The sequence below is a fragment of the Cetorhinus maximus genome, chromosome 27, assembly GCF_964194155.1.
Source record: "Cetorhinus maximus chromosome 27, sCetMax3.hap1.1, whole genome shotgun sequence".
Classification (NCBI taxonomy): domain Eukaryota; kingdom Metazoa; phylum Chordata; class Chondrichthyes; order Lamniformes; family Cetorhinidae; genus Cetorhinus; species Cetorhinus maximus.
In genome coordinates this window covers 28,375,088-28,396,171 of record NC_135905.1, presented here as the reverse complement: position 1 = coordinate 28,396,171, position 21,084 = coordinate 28,375,088, and the positions used below count along the sequence as shown (strand labels likewise).

General features: G+C 42.0%; 1 protein-coding gene across 2 annotated transcripts in view; it reads left to right on the top strand.

The window, feature by feature from the left end:
* ascc1 (activating signal cointegrator 1 complex subunit 1) overlaps positions 1-21,084 on the top strand; it is a 49,204-nt gene that overhangs the window by 6,209 nt on the left and 21,911 nt on the right. For both annotated transcript variants that reach the window (XM_078530953.1, XM_078530954.1), the window contains exons 3-7: positions 1,555-1,654; positions 3,745-3,842; positions 4,929-5,107; positions 8,488-8,624; positions 16,701-16,820. In XM_078530953.1, the coding sequence (XP_078387079.1) occupies positions 1,555-1,654; positions 3,745-3,842; positions 4,929-5,107; positions 8,488-8,624; positions 16,701-16,820 (634 nt within the window). The remainder of the gene's footprint in view (positions 1-1,554; positions 1,655-3,744; positions 3,843-4,928; positions 5,108-8,487; positions 8,625-16,700; positions 16,821-21,084) is intronic.

Genomic DNA, 21,084 nt, shown 5'->3' with positions numbered 1-21,084 from the left:
AGTCCTCCCACTTTCAATGTATTGTTGTTTGTTACCTTGGCTGCTTGGATGACTTGCCACTGGTTCGATTGCTTTCTGATGGAACTCTGTCTGAAGAACAGCTTTTTGCAGTTATTTTAAAAGTAGACAGAAAGTGTGGCTGTCTCATCATGTGACCTTTTTCAAATCCAACATCCTTTTCCAAATAAGGTGGGTAGTTTGGTTGATTCAGCGTTCTGTGTGTTAGCTTTCTCACCTTGAGTGTTTGAGACAGCCAACGCCTTTGTATCTGAATGACCCATTCAGTTTTAATTACCCTTTTTGAATTAGTTTAATGAAAAGGCATTGATTCACCATCAGTCTGGAGTTTCCTTTTTTCTCATCTTAAGACAGGGGACTGGTCTCAATCCACAAGAGAAGTCAGGTGTTCTTCAATCAGCCATCTTTTTGTAGGCTTTTGTGGTTAGCTTTTTAAAATATAAAAATTAGTGGAAAGTTCAGAATATACTGGGACATGGCACCCTGTAAATACTGGTGTGCTCTTGGGGACCCCTGCAAATGGCATACTCCTGAGGATGCAGTGTCCAAATCTCTGAAAGACAATCTCTGCTATTAGATTTTTAGTTAGTATGCATTAGAAATAATATGCTGGCAAACTAAGAAATACAAAATCCTTGAGAACGTTTCCAATGGTAATATGCCTGCCTACAGACTAGCAGAATTCTGATGACCTCCTGGAGCCTGTGATGATCTGGCAGAGTCCAGATGGAAACCTGGTTTAGACAGTGTCATTAGCTGCATGTGTGATGTTTGTCATTTCCGCAGATCTGTTTGTGCTGTTCTGTCATCTCCTGCTTCAGGTCTATAATGCAGCAATCTCACTAATTTGGCCAGCCGGGCAAGGGATTCCTGCTGAGCCCAGATTCTCATCCTGCTGTACAAATGCTGCCTCCTGTGTAGGTGTTTAGTAGTCCCCAGAAAGACATGAAAAGTTGGTCCACTGAACATGGTATCAGAGGCTTTTCAGCGGAGTGGCTTACACAACTTTAAAAACTGTGTAACTCAGCTGTTGTAACTAAAGCCCGAGAGGAAAAATCATTAAAGCCTCTTATCTTGCCTGTGACTTTAACAGACTGAGAATTGGTGGGGTGTAGCGTAAGAATTTTCCAATATACCGTTCTTTTGTTTAATCCTTAGAAGGAAAATATAGACATGGGTAAAACAATGACAGGAAAATGATTTTGTCCATTGGTTACATGTTGCTGTTATATGTTAGAACAGAATGCTGAGTTAAAACCAACTCTGTTTTTCTGCAGTTTACCTGGATTTTTCCATCACACTCTTCAGTCTTTCAGGACTTCCCTAATGTGCTCTAGAACTGAACTAAACTTCCAAATCTTGATTAAGGTATCCCATTGTACTGGAGATGGAGCAACCACCACTTACATTTCTTTATGTATCCTTTAGTTGTCCTGTTTTGGATTTGTATGTGCACAGATGTTGCCGCACTTTAACTGTGAATTGGAGCTCCGAGGTTCAGTGGTGCTATAAACGATTTCTCTTCTTTTTCTGCAGGAGTTGTAGACTGTATGGATGAGCCTTGTGACTCTGTACTTATAGAGCAGACAGAACGAGGCTACCGATGTGCCATGGCTGTGCCCAGCACTCTTTACAAGTGAGTTATCACCATTTGTGATTTACAAGCATGTTTCTGTTTGCCTGAGACTAAAGCATGTCCCTTCCCCACCTGTCCTGGTCGACAGGGGGACCTTAAACAAACTGTTTGATTTCGAACAGGGAGTTGTCCCATTGTCCTGGTCAATCCTGTCTGGTGCCCCCAATCAGCACCACCAGAAACAGGTTGACTAGTTTTTGACCTTACACACAAAATAGGCAATGCATTTATCTACATGTCACTGAACTTCCAAGTAATTCATTTATATGTGGCGTGCTTTGATAGTCAAGGTGTGAGAAGGTGATAGACAAAGGGAAACCTTGCCTTTCTGTCACATTTAGGATGACGCAACAAACTGAAGTCTGTGCCCAAAATATAAACCCAGTTTTATTTTCTCTTTTCAGGAGCCTACTTATGCGCTACTGGATTTTATTCTAGATTTGTGGATGTTAGCAATTTGTTTCTAACTGATTTTATAAAAAATGCTGTCACTAACCCTGAACATGAACTGTGAAACTGTTCTTGTCAGCAAAATGTTAAAGATAACTTTCAGCTAAGGCCAGTGAGAGACTGGGTTTGTTTTCCTGTGTTGCCACAAGGTGGCAGTGCATATGCAATGTACAACTACAATAAGCACTGCTTTCTCTTTAAAAACCCTTTTAATGTATTCAGATTCCCCAAGATGTTTCATGGGGTGGGGGTGGATAGAACTGGCTAGGAATTAGGAAATGAGCTGAAGGAATAAAATATAAAAGAAAGCTATGGTACTGAACCTTCTAATTCACTAGATAGGCCACTGCTCAAGTGTTGTGGACAATTCTGGGCACCACATTTGATCAGGAAAGATGTAAAAGCCTTAGAAAAGGTAGAGAGGAGATTTTCCAGGATGTTACCAGCGATGATAAACTTCAGCGGTTGAAAAAGTTAGGACTGTTTTCTTTGGAACAGAGAAGTTTAAGAGGAGATCTACTTGAGGATTTCAAGATGGGAGGTTTTAATAGAGTAGATGGAGGAAAACTGTTCCCTCTGGCAAATGGGTCAATAACCAGGGGTCATAAATTCAAAATAATTAGCAAAAGATCTAGAGGGGAGATGAGAGTTTTCTTCAGAGTGTTGTTGGGAGCTGGAATGCTCTACCTGAAAAGGTGGTGGAAGTTGATTCCATCAACACTTTTAAAAGGAAGTTAGATAGTTTCTTGAGGATGAGGAACTTTCAGGGTTACGGCCAAAGCACAGGGATGTTGGGCTAAACACACCTGCTCTTTCTAAGAACCAGCGCAGGCACCACAGGCCAAATGGCCTCCTTTTGTGCTGTAAGTTTCTACGATTCCTCAAGGTGAAAAGATTTTGTGGAGAGATTTGAAGACAGGGAGTGACATGGCAATGCAGAGGGGTTCAGCGAGAGAATTCCCAAGTACAAGGCTGTGACGATGTCAGTGTCGGGGTTGGTGGGAAGAGAGGGGAAGAGAGAATGCTTACTGTCCATTAGAGGGGACCTTGCTGCCTATAAACAAACATAAAGACAAGAAACATTTTTTGAAAGCCCCTGTAGCCCAGCAGGTCCTTACTCTGACTGAAGTGCCGAGTGATCTATTGTGAGTGCAGGATACTGGAAACTGGTCTTTCCCAAATTTATATTTAGCATTAAACATTTTTAAATGGAAGATACAAATTACATATTGGATTGGAGAGGTTATTTTTACAAACCGAGCATCAAATAAAATGACAAGGGCCTCCTTGCATTTCAGCTGTGGGAAAACATCAACTCTTTTAATTTCTAGACAAGTACAGGTTGTTGCCAGTTAATTCTCTTCAACGGAAGTGATGCAGCTTTACAAAGGGGAAAAGTTTTCCTTCATTTTCCTTCACTGAACCTATAATTGGTTTAAGTTTTTAAAGTGAGGCGGTTGACGTATGTCGTTTCCTGAAAGGCGTACTCTAGATATTTGTCCTGTCTGAGGATTAATGTCTTCAAAATTAGATGTGGCAAAACTTTTTGACAGTTTCATTCTTTCCAGGAGCATGGGTGCCATCATCCAACAGTAACATACGTTTAGCATGATGGAAGCATAGTTTTTCTTTTTCTACAGATACGTGATTGGGAAGAAAGGGGAGACTAAACGAAGACTGGAGACTGAGACACGAACTTCCATAACGATCCCTAAACCTGGAATAGAGGGAGAAATTGGTGAGCTTCAGTAGATGTCCAAAGGGAATGTTTTATTAGCGCATGAAATGCTTGTTAAGTTGTAAAAGGAAGTATACTTTTGTTTTTAAACACTCATTATCAAGCAGCCTGTGCCTGTGTGCAGCAAGACCCGGACAACATTCAGGATTGGACTAATAAGTAACATTCGTGCCACACAAGTTCCAGGAAATGACCATCTCCAACAAGAGAAAGTCCCACCATCTTCCCTTGACATTCGATGGTATTACCATTGTCCAATCTCCCACCATTGACATGCTGGAGGTCACCCCCATTGACCAGAAATTATTGCACCAGCCACATAAATACTGTGGCTACAAAAGTAGATCAGAGGTTCTGTATTCTGCAGGAAGTGATACACCTCCTCATTAACAGCACTGTGAGTGTACCTTCACCACATAGACTGCAGTGGTTCAAGAAGGAAGCTTACCACCACCTTCTTAAGGGCAATTAGGGTGGGCAATGAATAGCAACCTTGCCAATGATGCCTATATCCTGTGAATGAATTTTAAAAAGGTGCCTCATAAATATTATTTCTGATTTACAGTTGATCTATTATTGTGAGATCTGGGTGTTAATACCACTGTGAAAGTAACGCATGGTGTAAAAGACTGTTACTCCTCTGTAGTGTTAATGCATTCCCAAACACTTAAGCACATAGTCTAGGCTCCAGTGCAATGCCTCTAACCTTCAGATCAGACAGTAAATCAAGGTCTTGCCTGCTTGGTCTGGTGGTTTGAGATTTTGAACATCCTGTGGCTCTATTCAATTCCTTTTGTGCTGATCACCAATCCCCACCCGACCAATATCAAAAATAAATCCCCATGTCATTTAATGCATTGCCTCAAGTGAGACTTTCAATGCAATATTTTTAATGTGGTGGGCGCTCTTGGGGTCAAATCGGGCAGTCTGTTGAAAAATGCACAGGTCACACTAATGCAGCCGCTGCACTTGAGGTTAGGGTTAGGATACTAAACATAATGAAGAGAGAGCTCTGTGCTGTAGCTGAGCAGAGAATGCTTCATAGTATTAGAAGGCGAAACTCAATTCTAACCTTTTGGTTTCCAGTCATCACTGGGCAGCAGCGAGCGGGTGTCGCATCAGCACAGACGCGGATCGAGGTGATGTTGGAGAGTTTCCGCAGGAAACAGCCCTTCACTCATTTCCTGTCCTTTGCTGTTAATCACTCCACAATTCAGGAACAGTTTGTGAAGTTTAAAGAGCGGGTGTTGGACGAATGCTCCCAGGTACAGTACCAAGGCTGAGGACAAAGCATTGCAGTACTTCTGATCCAGGATATGTAGACGGGTTGGGGATAGGACAGAATGCGGGTTTGAACCAGGCTGATATCTTCATGGGATAGGTATTCCTGGCAGGCTCCACAGACGTCCATTTGAGTGCCAGATGGCTGAAGGTACTTTAAGAAGAACTTACATTGATTTCAATTTCAGAATTTCCTGCAGTGATTTACAACCAATGAAGTACTTCTGAAGCAAAAGCAAATTACTGCGAATGCTGGAAATCTGAAATGAAAACAGAAAATGCTGGAAACACTCAGCAGGTCAGGTGGCACCTGTGGAGAGAAAAGCAGAATTAACGTTTCAGGTCTGTGACCTTTCATCTGAATGTTCCAGTATTTGCAGCATTTTGTGTTTTACTTTTGAAGTGTTGTCGCTGCTGTGACGAAGGAAATGCAGCAGCCAATTTGTGCACAGCAAGCTTCCTGAAACAGCAGCGTTGGTTGTGACATCCCTATCTGAGAACCTACATGAAGTTTAAAAGAACTTTCATTATTAGAAAGAAAGCCAGTCATTGACCAGGAGCATAAAACTTACAAGGAAGTAACAATTGCCCTCTGATCCAAACTTGCATTAGCCAATTTAGGCAGGAGGCATACTTGAATAGTGGGCATGCAAGGGTTGGTAATTAAACGTCACAGCCATTTTCCAAACTACTTGTGAGTCACACCATGGGGCGACCTGTTGGTATAGCCAATTGACAACAGGCAATGACATAGTTACATTAAAGAATATCGAGGAAGGTATGAATATTTCGTACATCTACATCATATATGCAAATTATTACAACCGACCAAAGTTTTTATTGATCAAAAGAGCAATGTTGCTCATTAAGTCAAGGCACTGAACCAATTTGATTCCATCAAAGGAATGTAATCTTTATGAAGCAAGCACTTCAAACTCTGCTACAGCATGTAAAATTGATCTGCACCTGCCCTGCGGCCATTCCATTCATGTCATGCAAGCCAAATTGACAGGAGGCCCAGAGCTTGTGTTGCGCAGACTGAAATGATCACAGCTATGTAGCTTGAGGTCCAGTTTCACACTGGTGCTCCTTATGTCAGCATTCTAATCGCAACTCTAAACCTAATAAGGATGAAGGAAACTAGGGCACTTTGGAAGAATGAACAACATCTAGGGCAGACTAGGGTCTCTGGACCCTTGGCAGGTCCTTGAGAAGATCCCAGAGGGGCCTGGAGTGTTTGACTTGCACATGCCTAATTAGAATTTTGAGTTTTTTGACATTATTTCTCTTGAATTAATATGTTTCTGCAGTATGAGCACGATTTTAATCTGGGTAGCTGAAACCATCTTTCAGAAATAAAGACGGTAGTATATCAATATTTCAAAGAGGCTATTGCACAGAAATGTTTGAGAACCCTTGATCTAAAGAGGTCATTGGGATCTGGTGACAATATAATTACAATATATTTACTGAGCAAGGAAGGAGATCTAACTTCAGAAATACTGCTGTTTTGGGAATGAGTTTTCTGTTTTAATTTGCACTCTTGGGAATAGACGAACAGGCTCTCGCTTGCTTGCTTTTTCTTCCTCTCTCTTTGTTTCTGTTTTCTGGTCCTCTCTTCTCCCCCCTCAGCAAATCTCCCACTTTCTCTCGCCCCCGCCCTCCTTTTTCCACTCTTTTGCCTCTCTTTTTGTCTGTAGGTTGTGGCACGTCAAATCTAACCAAAGCAGGAAAAGATGCAACATTTCCTTATTGGCTCAAACATGGTGGCCATAGGCAGCTAGGCCTGGACTCTGGCAAATGACTGTCTGGTCATTGGGAATGCAACAGAGGCAAAATCTCCTAGAGGGTCGCTTTAATGTTCGGTTCTATTGCTATTGCTGCCACAAAATAACTTTACAAGCCATACCCCAAATCTCTCACTGCTCATTGATAAAATACTTCTATTCCTTCCTGACACAATTATCTCCAGATAATTGACTAGACATTAATTTTTTAGTCAATTAATTAATTACTTCACAATTACTGCACCCCTATATCACAAAGCTCATTAACCATTGGTATTAATACTGGGCACTGATGAAGATCTGGGTGTTAATGTTATGTTGATTGTATTATTAAGACTAAGGATAAACAGATGGAGGGTATTGATTGCTTAAGTATCTTGAGCACATATAAAGAAAGACTGCATGCCATGGCATTCTGTCCTGACATCTGGGGATGGTGGGGCCCTCATTGGGAGGCTCTCTACATGGGAGTCCTCCACTTTTCCATCGGGGATTTGGCGTGGAGGGTGTTGCACGCAGTAGTCCCGTGCAACAAAAGACTAAGGTGGTTCCCGGACTCCCAGGACGCTTGTCTTTTTTGCAGCCTTGAGGAGTCTGTGTTCCACGTTTCCATACATCGTGTGAGGTTGCAGCCCCTATTTGAAGAGGCTGCTCCTCGAGTTCTGTCTGCACTTCAGCCCCACGCTCCTGATCCTTGGCCACCCGGTGCGGAGAGGGGCAGACAGGGTGGACGACCTCCTTGTCAGCCTGCTCCTGGGCTTGGCCAAGGTAGCCATTAGCAGATCACGGTAGCGGGCGACTGGGGGGTTTGTTCGGCCTGACTGTCTGCCCCTCTCCCGCGGCTACATTCGCGCCCGGGTGTCCCTGGAGAGGGAGCAAGCGGTGTCCACTGGCACGCATGACACCTTCCATGACCGGTGGGTGCTGCAGGGAGGGGCTGGGGTGCATCATCAATCCCAGGAACGGCATTTTAAATAAATTTGGTAAGTTTGCTTTGTAGTTTTGTTTTAGTTGTTCATTTGATCATTTGTTTTTTTTTCAGATGAATATAAAGAGGGACACTGAGTGTATTAGTAGACAGGAGGCAGTCATGCTGCAGTCTGTAAATAAAAGAACTAAAAGAAGGAAAGGATTTGCGTCTAGTTTCATACTTCACCATCTGAATCAGGATCCAATTATCACTCAGAACTAAATTGAGTCAACCCACGAGTTCCACTATGTAATTTGTACGTAGGAGCATTTCAAAGAGAAAGACTTGCATTTATATAGCGCCTTTCACGTCTGGACACCCCAAAGCATTTTACGGCCTATGAAGCACTTTTGAAGTGTAATCACTGTTATAATGTGGGAAAGGGGTGCGATTGCAGCCCACTTCAGATAATAATTACAGCTCAGCCTGACCCCTGTCATTGGTAGCATCATCTGAAACTTTGATCAGCTCTCTGCTTTGTAATCATTCCTAGATACTCACTATTCCCCGTGCAGTAGACCTCAATCCCTCCTTTCTAGTTTGTAGCATTCCCCAGAGGGGTGGAACAATGTGAAAATTCGGCTTTTTTGTTCCTTTTCTCTTTTAGGACCGTGGGATTGACAGCAGTATTTTCCAGAACCCAGCAAAGCTCCATCTGACGATCGGAACACTCGTTCTGCTTAATGAGCAAGAGATCAGCAAAGCCTGTGAACTGCTGCAGAAATGCAAGGAGGACTTCATCAGGTGAGTAAAGCCCCAGTCAATTCCAACAATTGGCTGCTGCTCTTCTGTCTGAATGGTGTTCCTCAGCTTGCAGCCGTGTTCCAACTGAGATTTCCCACTAAGGTTTATCTGTAAGGCCAGTTTACAGTGAAAGGAATGATTTGAAAGCAAAATGTACTCGACTCCTGCAAAATGTGTTTGGAGGGGGAGAAATCATTCACCAGGTGAGCTTGCAAAGATCTCTTAGGCAGCCTTCTGACAGTTGCCCTCTCTTCTCTCTCATGGTTTAAGAAAGTAACCCAAAGCACAGATGCAAGTTTCTGAAACTTTTTTTCATCTGCATCTCATCCCTTCAGCACAGTAACTTTAGGATCCTTGCCATTGTCAGTCCAAGCTTTAACATTGTCCACCCGTTCAGAGTCCCTATTGTGGCTTTACACAGAAAAGCTGCATTTCACAATTGATCTTGTGGAGTCACAAAAGTTTAGAACCGGAACCCTCAATGTCTGTCTGTCACAAGTGGTCTGATCTGGTCACCACTAGATGTCATTAAATACTTGACAAAGCTCTGCACTAGACCCCTTTCTCTTCAACCTGGATTGGGTCAGTTTGGACCCGCAGTGGCGCAATCACAGTTCAGCTATTGGGATCAAGATGCATGGTGACAAGTAAAGGTGCAAATTCCCTTGAAAATGATGGAATAATGTTAAACGATTTGGGGCAATGCTAATCCCCAGTTCCAGCTGCTCAAATAAAGTTATTGCAGGGAATTATGCAATGGCTGGCTTTATATCAAACGTTTTCAAACTCTTTTTGTGGAACCACATGAAAACATTGCTTCTGCCCCACACACCCAATGCAAGTATGAAGACGCTTACAGGGACCCAGAGCACATCAGTGCACTGGGACATTCTATGGTGCAACATGTTACAGCAACAGCACTGCTAAGAGATGGATTTCCCCTTTAAAGCAGGAATGATTACACCAGGGCTGACTTAAGCCAGGAACAAACTGGGGCTTTGTTAAAGAAAGAAAGACTGATTATTCAACAAAGAAGATTTGTGCATACAGTGCAGATGAACTGCAAGCTGGTCACACTCGTGATAGGTTTTACAGCAACCTTCTTCAGGAATCATGGTTTGCATACCTCCATTAATCCTCCATACTGGAAAGCTTTACAGATTCCTGGCGCTAAGGTAACACAAAATAAATTACTAGTGTAACTCGGGGAAATAGGTTTTGTAAAAATCATGCATTTTAGTTAATTGCAGATATAAAAATGGAAATGGGGAGGTCAGCCAGCATCTGAAAAGAGAAAATTTTAACCTGTCTTTTCTCTTCACAGATGCTCTTGGGCCTGCTGCATATTATATGTTTTTATTTTAGGTTTCCAACATTTGCAAGTTGTTTTAAATCTGGTTAGTTTACTTATCTCTGCATGCCCCCCCCCTCCCCCCCAACCTTCAACTTAAAATCATTGTCTTCATATTTAAATCCCTTCATGGCCTTGCTCCTCCCTCTTTAACCTCTACTGACCCCACAATCGTCCTTCCAAACTCTCTATTCCCCCGACTCTGGCCCCGTGTGCAATCTCCTCCTCCCTTTGTCCCAGCCTAGGGGCCCATTCTCTGAACCATTAGGCCACATGATCTGAATTCTCTCCCTAAACCCTTCTGCTTCTCCACCTCCCTCTCCTTGGCAACCCGACATTAAACCAGGCTTTTTGACCAATCAGTTCCCTACCTTTTGTAACCTCTTCCAGCCCTACAACTTTCCAAGACCTCCAATTCTGACCTCTTGTACATCTCTGATTTTACCATTGGTGGCTGTGCCTTCAGTTCCCATGGTCCTGAACTCTGGAATTCCCTCCCTAAACCTCTGCACCCCTCTTTTCCTTTAAGGTACTCTTTAAAACCCACCTCTTTGACCAAGGTTTTGGTCACGTGTCCTAATATCTCCCCATGTGGCTCAATGTCAAATTTTGTCTAATAATCTTTCCATGAGGCGTCTTGCTGTATTAAACACGCTATATAAATACAAGTTGTTGGAACAGCTGGTGGAGGGGCTATAGGAAATGGATCCTACGACCCTAATGCCTGAAGGCGAGAGGGGGGTGAAATAATTTGTCCTGCCACAAGTTCTGTGATTTGTGTTGAGGGAGTGGTTAAAATCTGGTTTTACAGCCAGTAACTGGAGGTACTGGAAGAACCTACACCCTGATTTGCTGTTTGAGAGGAGGGGTTATAGTTATCTGTGCAGAAAGCTCCTTGTGATGCAGAAGGAACAGGTCGCGCTGTGGGCCATATGATTTGGGGCAGTGGTGCAAGAGGGTGAGGCTTGGATTCTATATCCAGTTGAGGTGTTGATGGGGGATTGGTAAACCGTTTCTTTATCAGGGCTGGCAGAGGTTGGATTGTTTGCATTTTGCTTGGGGGAGTCAGGAAGAGAAGAGGATTCTGCAGCATATCTAGATGAAGGGGTATAAACATTTCCAACTCGCGTGTTGTGTTTAGTTCTGTAAGTGCTATGGAGGAACATGTCTTACATTCATCCTCGTGTTTCTGTTGCATATTCACTACCCTCTGTTGTGCGAACAGTAATAAGGCAACAAAGCCTGCTGAGAGTCACCAGAGGGCATGAATATAAATGAGTGCCAATATATTCAGCCTCCTGCTTGAGTAAACAGTTTTAAATAGTTTCTTTCCAAGGCCAGTGAAAGATTGGAACAGTATCCCTCAGGAGATCATGACGCACTCTTAGATTGATGTTTGTTAGGCAAGCATCGTGTGGTTTACATGATGAGCACTAACGCGAAGTGAAGTAATTAATGCTAATCGTGCAGTAGGTTGAGCAGTTCTACCTATTTCTCAGATATTTGCCTCCATAGAATTAAGGACTTGCTTCGCAACGTTTTAAGACACTTTTAAAAATCTGATTAAACCTAACCTGCAGACTTTTTCTATCAACTTAGTCTCTTCAGATATTTTAAATAAAAGTGCATATCTTTTAATTGACTGTGTTTCCTGCTTTCCTTCATGCTTCTCTTATTAGTTTCAGTTGTCACCTTGGCATAATTGGTGGCACTCTCACCTCCAGGCCAGAAGATTGCAAGTTCAACCCCATTCCAGACTTGGAACGCCTAATCTAGGCTAACAGTTGAATGCAGTTCTAAGGGAGTGCTGACCTGTCGAGAGTGCTGTATTTCAGATGTGATGTTAAACATGTTCTGCAGGAATGGAAGCCACAGGAGCCAACGTAGTGTCCAGCAGTGCTCCAGGTAGGGAACGCAGAGCAGAGAGCAATGCCTTAGAGGTGGACTGTGGAGTAGAGGTGCACAAGAAGAATGGAGAGGTCAGAACTAGCGAAGACAGCAAAGAAGTTAAGGAGGGAGAGTGCACCATGATTGCAGTCACATAAGATATCCTTGAAAATTGAAGGGTTTCGAACAAGAATGGTCAGAATGAACAAAAACAAACAGAAATACCTGGAAAAACTCAGCAGGTCTGGCAGCATCGGTGGAGGATAGTACAGTTGACGTTTCGAGTCCTCATGACCCTTCAACAGAACTGTTGAAGGGTCATGAGGACTCGAAACGTCAACTGTACTCTTCTCCGCCGATGCTGCCAGACCTGCTGAGTTTTTCCAGGTATTTCTGTTTCTGTTTTTGTTTTGGATTTCCAGCATCCGCAGTTTTTTGTTTTTATCTCTATGGTCAGAATGAAGTTGGAAGGTAACGATCTGACCCAGGACTTTAGAAAGACCTTTCTCCCACTGATAATCTGCTGCTTTTAATGAAAATGCTTTAATTGCCTGATGGCAACAGAGGATTCAAGTGTGGCTACTAAGGCCATAGGATCATCCTTAACAAGGCTGAAGGCTACAAGTTTAGAACTGTACACAGTCCTTCCAAATTCAGCAAACTTGCAATCCCAAATTGTACAACTATTTATGAATGTCAGCGCATCTCAGAGATTGAGTTACAGCCTTTAAATTCCTTTGCAGCACATTTTATTTTATGCAACACTTTTGCTTATTTTTGTAAATGACAACGTTGATGAACAATGCAACCCATTCTCTCTAGGATGCAGCCAGTACGGGCATGTCAGCATTTCTGTATCAGTCCAAAGTGCTGCTGGGGAGCTCTGCAGGAAACTTTGATCCTGTTTCTTCTGCTGGTGCAGCTCTTTCCCAGTTGGTGGCATCGATTGAACATCCATTGCTTGTAAGCAGAAGTTCAGATGCAGGTTTAAGCATGACTAAAAGAAAGCCTAACATTTATATAGCACCTTTCACAACCTCTGTATACTCCACGGCCAATCTAGTACCGCGTTTGGAGTATAGTCACCATTGGTAACATAGGAATTACACTAGCTGAATCTTGGCCTGGTGGACTGAATTTCATTGGAACTTCTCCTGCTCCATCACGATCACTTGAACACAGTTTCTGTCAAAATAACAGCAGGTTTAGCTCTGAAGAGGAGTCATACGGACTCGAAATGTCAACTCTGTTTTTTTTCTCCACAGATGCTGTTAGACCTGCTGAGTTTTTCCAGCATTTTCTGTTTTTGTTTCAGATTTACAGCACCCACAGTATTTTGCTTTTATCTTAGGGGGTAAGGAGACTCTGGACAACTGTAATGGAGTTACCGCTTGCCTTAAATGGCTTGGCATTGTTACTGTCACATGATAACTGTGGCCATCTTATCGAAGCTTTTTGCAGGTAAGACAAGGGCAGCAAAAAGGCAGATCCACAGAGAACCATCTTGAAAAGTCTCCAACCCAGGGAGAGACAGAGAAAGGCATCTAAAAACAGATACTGGTCTGCTGTAAAGTAACTAGGCAGCTAAAAGTGGCAAACTTGCAGAACAGGAGTACGGAACTTTCTCCCTTGCCTGTAATCTCTGATTCCACCTACTAAGCTCAGCTGTTAAAGCAACCTCTGGCAATCCGACAGTGGAAGCACAGCTGCAGAGACAACTCTACAACCTCAAGTAATAAAATCAAAAAATGCTGGAAAAACTCAGCAGGTCTGACAGCATCTGTGGAGAGAGAAACAGAGTTAACGTTGCGAGTCCGTATGACTCTTCTTCAGAGCTAAAGAGAAGTAGAAATGAGTTGGAATTTATACTGTTGGAGGGGGGTGGAACAGGTAAAGCAGAACAGAAGGTCAGTAATAGGTGGGGGCTAAGGAGAGATTGACAAAGATGTCATGGACACAAGACAAAGAGAGTGTTAATACAACCTCAAGACCTTCACTTCAGACAACACACCTTGACTTCAAAACATATCCGAATATGGATTATTCTCTTACATTTATACATTTACATTTATAAGTATCATTTTATCTTCATTTGTAACTAATCTTTGTGTGTGCATGTGTTAGTAACTTTATCTTTTCTTAAGTAACTTCCCGAGTAATAGTGTGAAATAAACTAATCTTTTCCTTTTAAAGTAAAAAGGCTTTGCTGCTGAGTGTTTTTAATTGAATTTTCTCACTCCACAGATAAGAAAATGCACGCGTGCACACATACACACACACACACACACACATTGTTCACAGATGACTTTGGGAAAACACCTTTTAAAGCATCCACAATACAAGAAATGTGGAAGCAGCAACTTGAAGCAATAAAGGTTGCATTTGTGTAGTGTGTTACATGACCTCAGAATATCCCAAAGCACTTTACACCCAATGAACTACTTTTTGAAGGGTAGGCACTGTTGTAATGATCTTAATAGAATTTGTTTATTATGAGCATTCCAATCCATTTACAAGAGCTTCCCTGTGTTTTGGCCTTGCAATGCCCCCAAGGTAAAGTTGATCAATGCTTGCAGCAGAGAAAACATTGTGAAAGTGCACTGCGATGGAAGCAAATTAGGCAAGTTGGGCCCTTTTTGAGAATTGTGGTATGTTATCGCATTATGTCTTTTCAGCATGTGGGCTTTACAATGTTTTATGAGTCTTAATCTCTCTGCAGTAGTTTACTGGGTTATGATTATACAGTGGTACATTGAGGATATTACAAGGGACCTGGCGATTCTGACGTTCAGTGAGAGATGAACTGAACAAAATAACCAGTAAGAAAGTTGAATCTACAGGAGCTTAAATGACTCAACATATCCAGGCAGTTTATATTCTGTATACACAATAACTATTTAAAACTGTGAAAACAAAACTTTACAAACCTCCTATTTTCATGCTGTGTCATGCAGTGATGCTCCTATTGCGTGCAGTAATTTGATTTGTATAAGGACAAGTCGGTTTGGGTTTGTCCCATATGAATATTTCAGCAGCTGTGGTTTCTGTAGTGTTTTTATACAATATTTTACTCTTGATCAGGAAGCAAAGATTACAACTGCATTTAAAGGGGAAATGAGACTGCCTTGAAATTGCCTTTGGAAATTTATGAACAAGTAATCAACATGACTCCTCAACTAAGAAACTATACGGTGCTATGGGAAAGGTTGAACATCTTGGATCTTTACCCATTTAATGTAATTTAGTTTACCCATTGGAGTTTAGAAGAATGAGAGGTGATCTTATTGAAACATATATAATCCTGGCAAGGGAGTCAAGGGTTATTGGAGGGCAGATAGGAAAGCAGAGTTGAGATCACAATCAGGTCAGCCATTATCTTACTGAATGGTGGAGCAGGCTTGAAGGGCCGAATGGCCTACTCCTGCTCCTAAGTCCTATGTTACTATGAGACAGTGAAATCCCTTAGGATTTCAACAACAATGGCTTACTCTAGGCCATCGCAGCGGTGGAAACACCTTGATGGCCTTTCTGGTGATCTCACTCAATGTTTGCAGTGTAAGCACACATTGACCATCTGAGCATATCAGGCCAATCTTTTAAAGGGAATTGGTAAGTATATGAACAGCAAGAATGTAATAAGGTTATGGAGAAAGGACAGGAAAATGTGATTAGAATTGACAAGGCCATTGAAGAGCTATCACCCGCTTTGTTGTAAGACAGATAGCTACCTTTGTGCTGTAAATTCTGTCATCCATAATAACTCGTACAAGAATATGTTTCAAAGCATGCACATATCTTTTGTACGTCGCATTGACTGCCACTTTTCTGAACGGCTGTATATGCATTGAAGAGAGTGAACTGAACTGCAATGAGCATGGCTTCAATTGCAAAGGGAAGGAGCTAAGAAGAAAGAGTAGACAGCAGTCTAATAAAGACAAAGAAAGAACTTGTATTAACATGGCACTTTTAAAGATCTCCGTATATCCCGAAGTGCTTTACAGCCAATGAATTACTTTTGAAATGTAGTCACTCATGCAGTGTGGAAAACATGGCAGCCAATATGTACATAGTAAGCTCCTACAAACAGCAATGCGATGACCTGATTACCTGCTTTTTTGTGATGTTGGTTGAGGGATAAATCTTATCCAGGACACTGGGGCGTACTCCCTGTTTTTCTTCAAATAGTGCCATTGGATCTTTCACTCCCTCTTGGAAGGGCAGATTGGGCCTCAGTTTAGCATCTCATCTGAAACATGACACCTCTAACAGTGCGGCACTCCCTTTGTACTGCATTGGAGTGTCAGCCTGGATTATGTGTTTAGATCTCTGGAGTGGGACTTGAACCCACAGATTTTTAACTCCGATGTGAAAGTGGTACCATTGTCCAAGGAAAGTTGAAGGAGTGAACCTCAGAGGCATATAAAGCATAAAATAGTGTTGGTGAGGGTAGCTTTTTATGCTATTCTGTTGTTAGTCAGTAGATCATGCAAATTTAAATTAGTGTAAATGAAATTAAAATGGATATTATAAAATAGTTATTCAATGGTAGATAATTGAGTTGATCTACTAGGTAAGACAATGAAATCAAAGACTTTGAAGGACAAATGGCCTTTTCTCATCCCTTATTCTTATTTTCTTGTGCCCCTGTTCAGATGAAGCTCATTAAACAGTTCATGGCTCGCTTTTGTAATTTTATGTATTTTGTTTTCTGATGTCTTTATGATGCGATTCTCTTGTTTAAATCTGATATCCCAGTCTTTGAGCAGTTGCTGTGGCTTTATCTGTGCTGAGTGCTTTACATGTCCTCTGACTGCCTTGCGTGATCCTTCTTCTTCCAGTAAACTTACTGATGGAAAGCCGCTCATTGTGAGGATGGAAGGGATTGAATACATGAATGATGACCCAAGTATGGTCGATGTACTTTATGGAAAGATTCAGATGAAGAATGGAACAGACAAGTAAGTGATAAAGAACTTGACAGTTCATTCTACCACTATGTGGTTTCTGGGGAAGACTGAGGGTTGAGGAGGTTAGTTCCCCTGTACACTGTAGATGTTAAAATAAATACACCCTCCCCTCTCCTTTCTCCCACCCAGTAATCAAACATCTCCTAATTTCCTGTTCAACAGTCTTGCAGTAATCAATGGCTCAAAAGAAAAACAGCTATTCATATTGTAGCTATTTGGAAACCTTGTTGTGCACAATTGTTTTTATGCAGCAAGTACTGGTCTGCAATGCCTGAAAGGGTGGTGGAAGCAGATCGAATAATAATTTGCCAGAGGGAAGGGGAAGGATTTGCAGGACTCGGGGGAAAGAGCAGGTGAGTGGGACTAATTGGATAGCTACCACAGATGTGCTGGATGGAAGATGGAATGGATTATTCCTATGCTATATAATTCTGTGATTCTGTGAAGCAGTGGCTGTGTTTTCCAGGTGACAGTCATTGCATTTCAAAGTAATTCATTTGGACTTTTCTGAGACCCTGATGAAAGAAAGAAAAGAAAAAGACTTGCATTTATATAGCGTTTTTCACAACCACTGGATATCTTAAGCACTTTACGGCTCGTTAATTACTTTTTAAAGTGTGGTCCCTGCTGTAATGCAGGATACCCGGCATCCACTTGCGCACAGAAAACTCTGACAAACAGCAATGTGCTAATGAACAGATATTCTGTTTTTGTGATGTTGATTGAGGGATAAATATCGACCCGGGCACTAGGAATAACCCCTGCTCTTCTTTGAAATAGTGTCATGTGATCTTGTACCTTCACCCAAGCAGGCGGATGGATGAGGTGCAAGCTTCTCTTTATTTGCTGTTGTTTTCCCTTGTATTTTTCTGATTGATCCATCGTCATTTTCAAGGCTGTTGTTTTTCAGTTTTCACGGGGTTGGGGTTGTGGGGGGCACTGACAGTCGGAGCAGTGAAACGTAATTTTTTAGAACACTGGAAAAGTTCCCTGAATCCCTTGAAGTTGAGACGGAGTAAAATCATAAAATGCTGGAAGTACTCAGCAGGTCAGTCAGCATCTGTGATGATAAAAAAAACAGTCTGGCCCTTCTGATGAAGCCACGAACTTCCAGCATTTTCTGTTTTTACCGTACACTCGTAGTTTCTTCTTCATCTTGCTGTAGATCATGGGCCTTGGTTGTTTTCTTCATGGCTGTTGAGTGAAAGGCAGTGAAACTGCAAAATGGCTAAAAGAAGGTCTTTAAGCAAGTGAAGTATACTAAAATGTGTTGCAAACACATACTTAAACCAGGCTATCAACTGACTGCACAAAAATCAAGGGCAGTTAATTTAGAATTGGAATGCACAGAGCTGAAGACTACCATAAGTCTGTAATTTACTGGTGGGAACAAGACATCTGGAGATAGGGAATGAATCCCATGACTATTTCCTTTCCTATGGGATAATTCCTGGTCTGAAATATCTCTGCTTATGGTTGGAACCTCGTTATGTCGGGAGACACTGCATCCACTCAGCCGGGTGAGATCCCAAATCCAAGAAGCATTCAGTCTGAATAACTGTTAAAATGGTGCTTGTAATGGTAAAAAGTCAAAGCTTAAGGCTCTTTATCTGAATGCACGCAGCACTTGTAACAAGATGGATGAGTTGAGGCACAAATAGAAATAAATGAATATGACTTGATAGCTATTACAGAGACATGGCTGCAAGGTGACCAAGACTGAGAACTCAATATTCAAGGGGATTCGACATTCTGGAAAAATAGGCAAAAAGGAAAAGGATTTGGGGTAGCCTTGTTAAAAAAGGAAGGTATCAGTGTGGTGGTGAGTAGTGATACAGGTGCAATAGATTGTGATGTGGAATCAGTTTGGGTGGAGATAAGGAATAGCAAGGGGAAGAAGTCATGGGCGGGAGTCATCTATAGGCCCCCGAAGAGTTGCCTCACTGTAGGACAAAGTGTAAATAGGGAAATTATGGAGGCGTGTAAGAAGGGTGCTACAATTTTCATGGGTGATTTTAATATTGACTGGACAAATTAGATTGGTGGAGTAACATTGAAGACGAATTTGTAGAGTGCATCAGGGATTGTTTCTTGGAGCAATACGTTGCAGAACCTACCCAGGAACAGGCTACTTTAGATCTAGTAATGTGTAATGAGGTGGGATTAAAAAGAGATATTGTAATTAAGGATCCTCTAGGGGGTAGTGTTCACAACATGGTAGAATTTCAAATTCAGTTTGAGGGTGAGCAACTCGGGTCTCAAACCAGTGTCCTCAAATTAAATAAGGGCAATTTCAGAGGTATGAAGAAAGAGTTGCCTAAAGCGGGCTGGGAAAATAGACTGAGGGGAAGGTCAGTGGATGAGCAGTGGCAGACATTTAAGCAGATATCCCATAACAGCAAAAATTTATCTCTGTCAAAAAGGACTCGATGAGAAGGATGAACCACCTGTGGTTATAAAGGTGGTCAAGGAGAGTATCCAATTAAAAACTAAGGCATACAAAGTGGTGAAATCTAGTGATAAGCCAGAGGATTGGGAATGTTTTAGGAACCAGCAGCAGATGACTAAAAAGCCAATAAAGAGGAAGAAAATTGATTATGAAAGTAAATTGGCAAGAAATATAAAAACAAACAGCAAGAGCTTCTACAGGTATATAAAAAGAAAGAGAGTGGTTAAAGTGAGCATGGGACCCTTGGAGGATCAACTGGAGAATTGATAATGGGGAGCAGGGAAATGGCAGGTAATTTTAGCCAATGTTTTGCACCGGTCCTCACGATGGAGGACACTATAAACAACGCAAAGATATCAGATAAGCAAGGAGCTAATGGGAGGAAAGATCTTATAACAGTCTCTATCACGAGGGACAAAGTATTTGAGAAACTAATGGGACTAAAGGCAGACAAGTCACCAGGATCTGATGGCCTGCATCCAAGGGTTTTAAAGGAAGTGGCTGCAGAGACAGTGGAGGCATTGGTCAAAATATCCCAGAACTCACTGGATTCCGGGATGGTCCCAGCAGATTGGAAAACCGCTAATATGACGCCTCTGTTCAAGAAGGGAGGGGCACAAAAAGCTGGAAACTATCGGCCAGTCAGCCTAACGTCTGTCGTTGGGAAAATGCTAGAGTCCATTATTAAGGAAGAAATAGCAGGACATTTAGAAAAGCTTAACGCAGTCAAACAGAGTCAACATGGTTTTCTGAAAGGGAAATCATGTTTGACAAATTTGCTAGAATCCTTTGAGGATACAACAAGCAGAGTTGATGAAGGGGAACCGGTGGATATAGTGTATTTGGATTTCCAGAAAACATTCGATAAGGTGCCACATAAAAGGTTAATGCACAAGATAGGAGCTCACTGTATTGGGGTAATGTATTAGCATGGATTGAGGATTGGTTAACACACAGAAGACAGAGAGATGGGATTAATGGGTCTTTTTCAGGTTGGAAAGATGTAACTATTGGAGTGCCATGAGGATCAGTCCTAGGGCCTCAATTATTTACTATCTATATTAATGACCTGGAGGAGGGGGCAGAGTGTAATGTATCCAAATTTTCTGACGATACAAAAATATGTGGGAGGGGCATGTTGTGATGAGGCCATAAGGAATCTGCAAGGGGATATAGATAGGTTGATTGAGTGAGTGGGCAAAAACTTGGCAGATGGAGTTTAATGTAGGAAAGTATGAGGTCATGCACTTTGGTAGAAGAATCAAAAGGCAGACTATTATTTAAATGGAGAGAGACTCCCAAAAGAAATGCAGCACAGAGGGATCTGGGTGTTCTTGTGCATGAAACACAAAAGGTTAGCATGCAGGTGCAGCAAATAATTAAGAAGGCAAATGGGATTTTGTCCTGTATTGCTAAGGGGTTGGAGTTTAAAAATAGGGAAGTCTTGTTGCAACTGTACAGCGTGTTGGTGAGGCCACACCTGGAGTACTGTGTACAGTTTCGGTCTCTGTATTTAAGACAGGATATACTGCATTGGAGGCTGTTCAAAAGAGATTCACTAGACTGATTCCTGGGATGAAGGGGTCGACTTATCAAGAATGGCTAAACAGGTTAGACCTTTATTCATTAGAGCTTAGAAGAATGAGGGGTGATCTTATTGAAATGTACAAGATCCTGAGGGGGTTTGACAAGATAGATGTTGAGAAGATGTTTCCACTTGTGGGGACTCTCGAACTCGGGGACATAGTTACAGGATAAGGGGACACTCATTTAAAACTGAGATGCAAAGGAATTTCTTCTCTCAGA